Source organism: Hylobates moloch, unplaced genomic scaffold (assembly GCF_009828535.3).
Source record: "Hylobates moloch isolate HMO894 unplaced genomic scaffold, HMol_V3 SCAFFOLD_12, whole genome shotgun sequence".
NCBI classification, from domain to species: domain Eukaryota; kingdom Metazoa; phylum Chordata; class Mammalia; order Primates; family Hylobatidae; genus Hylobates; species Hylobates moloch.
In genome coordinates this window covers 37,889,253-37,898,144 of record NW_026652287.1, presented here as the reverse complement: position 1 = coordinate 37,898,144, position 8,892 = coordinate 37,889,253, and the positions used below count along the sequence as shown (strand labels likewise).

At 50.3% G+C, this 8,892-nt stretch overlaps 1 protein-coding gene across 6 annotated transcripts in view; it reads right to left on the bottom strand.

The window, feature by feature from the left end:
• Positions 1-4,964: 4,964 nt before the first annotated feature.
• The window catches only part of ZNF541 (zinc finger protein 541), a 53,382-nt gene continuing 49,454 nt past the window's right edge, over positions 4,965-8,892 (bottom strand). For 5 of the 6 annotated variants that reach the window (XM_032169327.2, XM_058425706.1, XM_058425709.1 and 2 more), the window contains 3 exons: positions 6,125-6,265; positions 5,753-5,928; positions 4,965-5,651 (listed from right to left, as the gene is read on the bottom strand). In XM_032169327.2, the coding sequence (XP_032025218.1) occupies positions 5,498-5,651; positions 5,753-5,928; positions 6,125-6,265 (471 nt within the window). In that variant the 3' untranslated portion in view covers positions 4,965-5,497. The remainder of the gene's footprint in view (positions 5,652-5,752; positions 5,929-6,124; positions 6,266-8,892) is intronic. The other variant, XM_058425705.1, reaches the window with a different exon arrangement.

The window sequence follows — 8,892 nt, the reverse complement described above, 5'->3', positions numbered from 1 at the left end:
TACCCACCGCCGAGGCCCCGCCCCACGGCGTTGCCGCTGGATCCTCCTCCACCAATCAGCAGGAGCCCTCGGCTCGCGCTGGGGGCGGGGGGGTCCTCCCTCGCCCTCCCTGCGGAACTCCGGCACAGTCAGCTGACCGCGGACACTCACGTGACAGCTCGGGGCCCACGCCCGGGTTTGACAGTTCTGCTCAGGGCTTAGTCCCGCCCCCGCGGCTGGTCTCGCCTGCTTCTTCACTTGGAAAGGCGTTTGTGGGAAAAGAAAACCGTTCTGCTTTTTCTTGCTCCCTCTGCCGGCCAGTACTGGAACTGCTTTGGGGAGACCGCTGAAGTAGTTGAGAGACTGGAAACAAAAACTTAAGAGGTTCTCTAACTCTGGTTTCATAAAAAATAGCTGAAGAGGGCCGGGCGCGGTGGCTTACGCCTGTAATCCCAGCACTTTGGGATCCCCATTACTCGAGGATCACACAGCAGGAATTTGATCCCCCGTTTTGGTTCTCTCAGTCCCCTTGTCTATATTACTTGGGAAATAGACAAATAGTTTGTGCAGAAGAATTCCAAATAATCTGTGTAGATACTCTGCTCTCAAGAAGGTGAAGGATACCTCCCCATTCTGTAAGTATGGACTGTGCATAGTGACTTCCTTTCAAAGAAGAGGGTACAAGAAAGGGGAGAAAAAGACTAAATTTACAGTGGAGAAACCGGGCATTGACATCCAGGTGATTGAGGTTAACCTCAACATTGATAACTCATGTGATTAAAATGGCTCTTTACTTCTGGGATCTTTCAATCTAATCATGAAAAAAACACTAGACAAATTCCAGTTGAGCCATGTCCTCCAAAATACTTGCCCAGTACTCCTCAAAACTGTTGGTGGGTGCAGTGTGTCACACCTGTAGTCCCGGTACTTTGGGAGGCCAAGGCAGGAGGATCACTTGAGGCCAGGAGTTCGAGACCAGCCTGTCCAACATGGGGAAACCCCATCTCTACTGAAAATACAGAAAACTTAGCCCGGTGTGGTGGTGCATGCCTGTAATCACAGCTACTTGGGAGGCTGAGGCAGGAGGATCACTTGTACCCGGGAGGTGGAGGTTGCAGTGAGTGGAGATCGCCTCACTGCACTCCAGCCAGGGCAACAAGAGGGAGACTCCGTCTCAAACAAATAACACTGTCAAGTCATCAAAACAAGGAAAACCTGAGAAACCGTCACAGCCAAGGAGACATGATTGCTAAATGTAACGTCTTACCTTGGGTGGGATCCTGGAACAGAAGAGCATTAAGTTAAAAAACCAAGGAAATCGGCCAGGTGTGGTGGCTCACGCCTGTAATCCCACTACTTTGAGAGGCTGAGGCGGGTGGATCACCTGAGGTCAGGAGTTCCAGACCAGCCTGGCTAACATGGCGAAACCCTGTCTCTACTAAAAATACAAACATTAGCTGGGCCTGGTGGCAGGCGCCTATACTCCCAGCTACTCGGGAGGCTGAAGCAGAAGAATTGCTTGAACCCAGGAGGTGGAGGTTGTGGTGAGCCAAGATTGTGCCACTGTGCTACAGCCTGGGCGACAGAGTGAGACTCCATCTCAAAACAAACAAAAACACTAAGGAAATCTAACTTATGAAGTTTAGTTAATAATATTGTGCCATATAGGTTCATTCATGGTAATAAATGTACCATTCTAATATAAGATGTTAATCATAGGGGAAACTGGGGTATGTGGGAACTTTTTTGCTGTCGTTGCAATTTTTCTACAAATCTAAAACTATCCTAAAAATCTTCTTTAAATAAAACGGGTTCCAAGGCTGTACCCACAATGGTTCCAATTCTGAGTCTGTGGTGGGTCACAGGAATCTGCATTTTTTAAAAAATGGAACCCTATATAATTAGGATGCAGCCAGACCCGGTGGCTCATGCCTGTAATCCCAACACTCTGGGAGACAGAGGCGGGAGGACCGCTTGAGCCTAGGAGTTAAGGACCAACCTAGGCAAAAAGCAAGACCCTATCTCTACAAAATTAAAAATTTTTAAATTACTCCTTGGGAGGCTGAGGTGGGAGGATTGTTTGACCCCAGGAGTTTGAGGCTGCAGTGAGCTATGATCGTGCCACTGCACTCCAACCTGGATGACAGAGTGAGACCCTGTCTCATCTCAAAAAAAAAAAAAAAAAAGTAAAATTAGGATGCAGATAATCCCGGGACCACAGTTTGAGAAACTGCTATTATCTAGGGGGTTGGCTGAGCCGATCAAGGCATAAGAAGTCTTCCCCCAACTCTCTTCATACATGAATAGACTTGCCTGCACCACCTACTTGTGGTTGCCACCGTGTCCTGACCACAGAGCAGATGGGGGTGAGCCTGGATTACCACAAGCAGTTTTGGTTCCGTGTCTGTCAAAACAACACTATGTAAAAGCTTCTGTTTAAGCTGTTCCATTTCAGGGTAATTTGTCATGCAGCAACAGATAATATACCCCTCAGCCTTTTCAACCAGGGATTTTTTTTTTTTTTTTTGAGACGGAGTCTCGCTCTTTCACCCAGGCTGGAGTGCGGTGGCGCGATCTCCGCTCACTGCAAGCTCCGCCTCCCGGGTTCACGTCATTCTCCTGCCTCAGCCTCTCCGAGTAGCTGGGACTACAGGCGCCCGCCACCACGCCCGGCTAATTTTTTGTATTTTTAGTAGAGACGGGGTTTCATCATGGTCTCGATCTCCTGACCTCGTGATCCGCCTGCCTCGGCCTCCCAAAGTGCTGGGATTACAAGCGTGAGCCACCGCGCCCGGCCTCAACCAGGGAATTTTTTTCCATTTCCAGAGTTCATTGGATTTATTTAGGATGGGATCCAAACAATATTAGCAATCACATGAGAGCTTGTTAACTAGTAGCCATTCAGTTTTTATGGTGCACCCTCCCAAGTGCTTAATTTACATTTTATTTCTATTTATTTATTTTGACATGGAGTCTCGCTCTGTTGCCCAGGCTGGAGTGCAGTGGCACGATCTCTGCTCACTGCAACCTCCGCCTCCGGATTCAAGCAATTCTTGTGCCTTAGCCACCCAAGTAGCTGAGATTACAGTCATGCACCACCACACCTGGCTAATTTTTGTATTTTATATTTTTAGTAGAGATGGGGTTTCACCATATTGGCCATGCTGGTCTCAAGCTCCTGACCTCAAGTGATCCGCCCACCTTGGACTTCCAAAGTGGTGGGATTACAGGCGTAAGCCACCACGCCTGGCCATAATTTACATTTTATTTAACTGATAGGTTGCAGGGGTTGAGGAGGGGCAATTTTCATCCCATTTTACAGATTGAGAAAACTGAGGCTCCCACAGGGAAAGTGATTCGCCCTAGTTTACAAGGAGGTAAGAGGAGCCAGGATGGAATTGAGGTTCATCTGATGCCTGTACCCTTTCCCTTAACTGCAGTGTTCCAACTGCTTCAAATTCAGTGTCCATCTCTGCCCCACTCCCAGCCAATCTTTAAGCCTTAGCTGATAGGTGGGCCCTCTGTGAAAGCTTCTGACACTGCCGTCTACTTTCCCAGCTCCTCAGAACACAGCTCACCCTATCATAGACACGATCACACCCTGATGCAATCAATCCTCTGCAGTCAATTCCCCATCTGAGCTAATGGCATCAACCACAGCTGCTCAGGCTCAAACCTGCCCTGCTGGCCTTGATCTGTCCCTTCCTTGACCACCTCCCACTGATGTGTGAGCCACTGACAACTCTGTCGCCCAGGCTGGAGTGCAGTGGCGCGATCTTGGCCCACTGCAACCTCCACCTCCCAGGTTCAAGTGATTCTCCTGCCTCAGCCTCCTGAGTAACTGGGACTACAGGTGTTCACCATCATGCCTGGCTAATTTTTTTTTGTATTTTTAGTAGAGACGGAGTTTCACCATGTTGGCCAGGCTGGTCTCAAACTCCTGACTTCAAATGATCCACCTACCTTGACCTCCCAAAGTGCTGGGATCACAGGTGTGAGCCACTGTGGAGCCTACCTTTCTTTTCTTTCTTTCTGACGGAGTCTTGCTCTACCAGGCCGAAATGCAGTGACGCAATCAGTTCACTGCAATCTCTGCCTCCCAGGTTCAAACGATTTTCCTACCTCAGCCTCCCAAGTCGCTGGGATTACAGTCACGTGGCACCACACCCAGCTAATTTTTGTATTTTTAGGAGAAATGGGGTTTCACCACGTTGGCCACGATGTTCTTGATCTCTTGACCTCATGATCCGCCCGCCTTGGCCTCCCAAAGTGCTGGGATTACTGGCGAGAGCCACTGCTCCTGGCCATGGAGCTGCATCTTGAGTGGTCTAGGTTAACTGTGGTCATTTCTCTTCTCACTAACAGGGATCAGTTTAGAAGCGAACACAGGCTCAATGAGACATACGGGCATCTGCTGGGAGCTGTTAAAGTTTTCCTCACTCTTAAAAAGGGAGGCAGGGAGGGGGGGCTGTTTTCTCTTCCCTGCCCCCCCAACCCCTGCCGGTCTGGATTTTGGTTTGAGATTATTCCCGCCTCTGCTGAAGCCCTGGTTCTGACCCTGCCCCTGCCAGGGGTCCCTGATTTCAAGGCTGAGCCCCCACTGGGACAGCCAAACTCCGCGATTGTTTAAATCAACACCAACTCTTCTGTTACAGCCAAAAGCATTTCCAGTATCATGACCTAAAATCACCTTGTTTGCTTATTATTACTGCCACCTTCCTGTTCCTACAAGGGAAGGTCCGTGAGGAAAAGGGCCTCTCTTGCTTCACTATCCCTGTTGTGCAGATTGGCAACGTCCAGTGCATTCTACAGCAGGTGCTTCGTAGATGTTTGCTGAATGAATGTCCAAATCAACATGCCCGTCTTCTCCCCAAGGCCCCCAGCCCCCAGGGCAGGCCACAGCTGACTCACTTCCTGGCCTTAGCACATGGTGGGGTTCCTAAGCCTTTATTGGATCAATAGGCAGGGAAGTCAAAGACAGCGGCTCAAGAACTCAATTTAATCAGATTTACGAGTTGACACGTACAAAAAACACCGAACAATGCAGAATTCATCGCAAGACTAGGGACTGAATTTGGAAGGTAGAGTCCCCGCCCTGGGGAGGGGCCCAGCATGTTAGAGATCTCAAGGTTTTTTCCCACTGATTCTCTACGTCTTGGCCTTATCTAACACATGAAACCAAACCCCACAACTGAGGCTAAGATTTAAGAGCTACCCAGAGCTAACTTTTCCCCTCCCCAAGCCTCCCTGCTCTAGAACTGGAAGGGAAAGAAGGGGAGAGACTATGAACCTAAGAAGAGTGGAGCCTCCAGCGCCACCGGACGGGGACTGCATAGCTGTCCGACAACTGAGCTCCTCCTGCGTATCTGTGGCCAAATGCCCGCCATGTTTGCAGGCAGGTTGGCCAACGGGGGACAGGGAGGGTGGGGGGAGGCAGAGGGGTGCCCAAACACCCTGGAGAGGCCGAAGGGAGGAGGGGCAGCACTGGAGGCCCCATTCGGACTTGCTGCCACGGGAGTCACCACTGTAGGGGGCCGATGTCAGCTCCCAGCTCCTCTTCCTTCAGCTGGAAGGGCTTCACCGGCCACTTCACCCTGATGATGGGCTCCACGTGGTCCTGAAGGCGGTGCCGCTTCATGTGGGCATTTCGACTCTTGATCTTGTCAAACACCCTGAGGAGTTGCCAGAGGACATGGGGTCAGAGCAGGGAGGAAGGGATCACAGGGGCTGAGGCTGGGAGCCCTGGGAGCGTTTCCAAGAGAAAGCTGGGTACCTTTCACACTCTCTGCATGGAAAAATGCCCTGGCTCTCCGTGCTTCCAGACAGTTCGGGAGTCCGCTTGGGGCCGGCATTTGGGCTGCAGCTGAAGATGGACTCCCTCCTATAACTCTTGGTCTTTAACTCGGGAGTTGGATGGTGGCTGGGTCTCTCCCGAGGGCTGTATGGGACCTGCAGAGGGAGCAAAAGTGACATAAGGGTGCTGACCTGTCCTGCTGTAAGAGACACAGAGCTGGGGGCATACGTGTCTCCTGCAGAGAAACCCTTCCATTAGGAGCACCCCCGCCCTCTGACCCCACCCTCCAACTCAACGGGCAGCAGGCACTGGGAGGAGAACGAGCTCCCGACACGGCCCCGGTTCCTCTACCTTTTCCTCTGTCCTTTCCACCTCTTCCGGCTCTCTCCTGACTCTCTTTTCTAGCCCTGGGGCTCGGCCACAGTCAAACTTGATAATTTTTTTCCAGATGTAATAATACTCAACGCACTGAGCTACCGTCTTTGTCTGGATCTAGTGAAAGAAAACAGGCTGTGGCTGTGCCACGTGGGCCCTGGGAGTGTGACCTTGCCATTGGGCCAGCCGCCTCGTTTGGAAAGCCCTTCAGAAGCACCTCTTCCTTTGGCTTGGCGTTACCACTCACCACAAAGGCACAGGATCACAAAATCCTTCCTGGGGACGAGGGCGTTCAAAGTGGAGCCACACAGTAGCCACCAGTACCTAAGCCTGCACACTCTGAGCAGTCATTCCAGCCCAGGAATTCTTTCCTAAGGAAGATGTGCACAAAGGTCCCACCAGGTACGCTAACTGCGACATCATGCTAATAAATCGGAATGCCCTCTGCAGGCAGAATACCACACAGACATTACAACAGCTAGTCAGGGCCTCTAAAGTCTTGGCAGGAAGTGACCCACTCTAGAAGAAGGGGAGGTTTTGAGTGCACAGTGTGAACCTAGGGGATTATTTTCCCATTCCTCCACTAAGAAAGGATCCCACTAAAAATAACATCTGTTAAAAACAAAAGGGAAGTTGGGCTTGTTGGCTCATGCCTGTAATCCCAGCACTTTGAGAGGCTGCGGCAGGAGGACGACTTGAGGTCAGGAGTTCGAGACCAGCCTGGGCAACATAGCAAGACCCCATCTCTACAGAATTTTTAAAAAATTAGCCAGTCATGGTGGTGCATGCCTGTGGTCCCAGCTACTTAAGATGCTGAAGCGAGACAATCGCTTGAGCCCAGGTGTTCAAGGCTGCAGTGAGCTTTTTTTTTTTTTTTTTGAGACAGAATCTCGCTGTGTCGCCCAGGCTGGAGTGCAATGGCACCATCTTGGCTCACTGCAACCTCTGCCTCCCGGGTCCAAGTGATTCTCCTGCCTCAGCCTCCTGAGTAGCTGGGATTATAGGTACCCTCCATCATGCCCACCTAATTTTTGTATTTTTGTAGAGACAGGGTTTCACCATGTTGGCGAGGCTGGTCTTGAACTCCTGACCTCAGGTGATCTGCCTGCCTCGACCTCCCAAAGTGCTGGGATTACAGGCCTGAACCACCACACCCGGCCAGCAGTGAGCTATGATAGTGTCATGGCACTCCAGAGCGAGTATCTTTTTTTTTTTTTTCACTGCAACCTCCACCTCCCAGGTTCAAGCAATTCTTCTGCCTCAGCCTCCTAAGTAGCTGGGACTATAGGTGCGTACCACCACGCCCAGCTATTTTTTGTGTTTTTAGTAGAGACGGGGTTTCACCTTATTGGCCAGGCTGGTCTCGAACTCCTGACCTCGTGATCTGCCTGCCTCAGCCTCCCAAAGTGCTGGGATTACAGGCGTGAGCCACCGTGCCCGGCGAGCGCCTCTTAAAAAAAAAAAAAAAAAAGGAAAAAAAAGAAAAGTTTAATTGCTCTAGGAAGAAAATTTCTCGGGAAATTAAATTGGCTATTGAGCTAACTCCAGAAAAGACATAATTCCACCCAAATGTTTTTCAGCTTTGTGAGTATTCACAAATGAGGAGTCAAAACAGCACAAACTCTGCCTAAGAGACATCAATAAGTTTAAAAAAAAAGTTGGACTTCTGCTTCTGAACAAGATGGAGCAACAGAACCAGATTTACCCTCTCGTCCAAAACAATGAAAACACAGAGTCAAAATATAAACAATGTTTGGCAAGACACCAGGCGTCATTCAACAAAGGGCAGTGAACCCTGACAGGAAGCAAGCTGCCACCACTCCGGCTTATCAACTTGTGTTTCCAGGCCACCACCCAGGCAGGGGCAGTTTAGGCAGAACCCAGCAGGACTTAGGGAGCTGAGGTGGAGCACAGTGCCCCCGGAGACCACGGCAGTAGAGCCCACAGGACAGAGGATGGGAGAGGAGAGAGCTACACACAGAACATTCCAGAGATGGGGAGCAAATTTCCCCCAAGGACTCAGCCAAAGACTGCCCAGCACATGCATAGGAAGAGACCAGCCAAAGCTGGGTAAAGAGCCATCCAAAAGGATGAGAGGGGAAAGTGCCTGCTGCTCCTACAGGGCCAGGAAGAGTGCCCGTTCCCACAGCCAGAGTGGGAAACTTCATGATGCAGGGGGCACTGGGTAGGGTAGTGACACAGTCTTGCCTCAGTAAGGAGAAATAATCAGCCTTAGAGAAGAGCTATGCTGGTCCCATCTAAAAAATCTAAAACTGAATCTAAAAGTAACTGTGTCCCAGAACAAAACTCAAGAATATTTATAAGGCTGCAAAAATATCCAGCATCCAACAGCTAACATTCACAATGCCTGTGATCTGGTGAAAATCACCATGCATGCAAAGAAGCAGGATAACGTGGCACATCAGGAGGAGAAAACCCAATCTATCAAAGTCAACCCATCAGAGACACAGGTGTTAGAATGAGCAGGGAAGGACATGAAAGGTTACCATAACTGTTTAATATATGTTCAAAGAGTTATGCCAGAGGCCAGGTGCGGTGGCTCACTTGTAATCCCAGCACTTTGGGAGGCCGAGGCAGGAGGATCACCTGAGGTCAGGAGTTTGAGACCACCCTGGCCAACATAGGGAAACCCCATCTCTACTAAAAATACAAAAAATTTAGCTGGGCATGGTGGCATGCGCCTGTAATCCCAGCAACTCAGAAGGCTGAGGCAGCAGAATCGC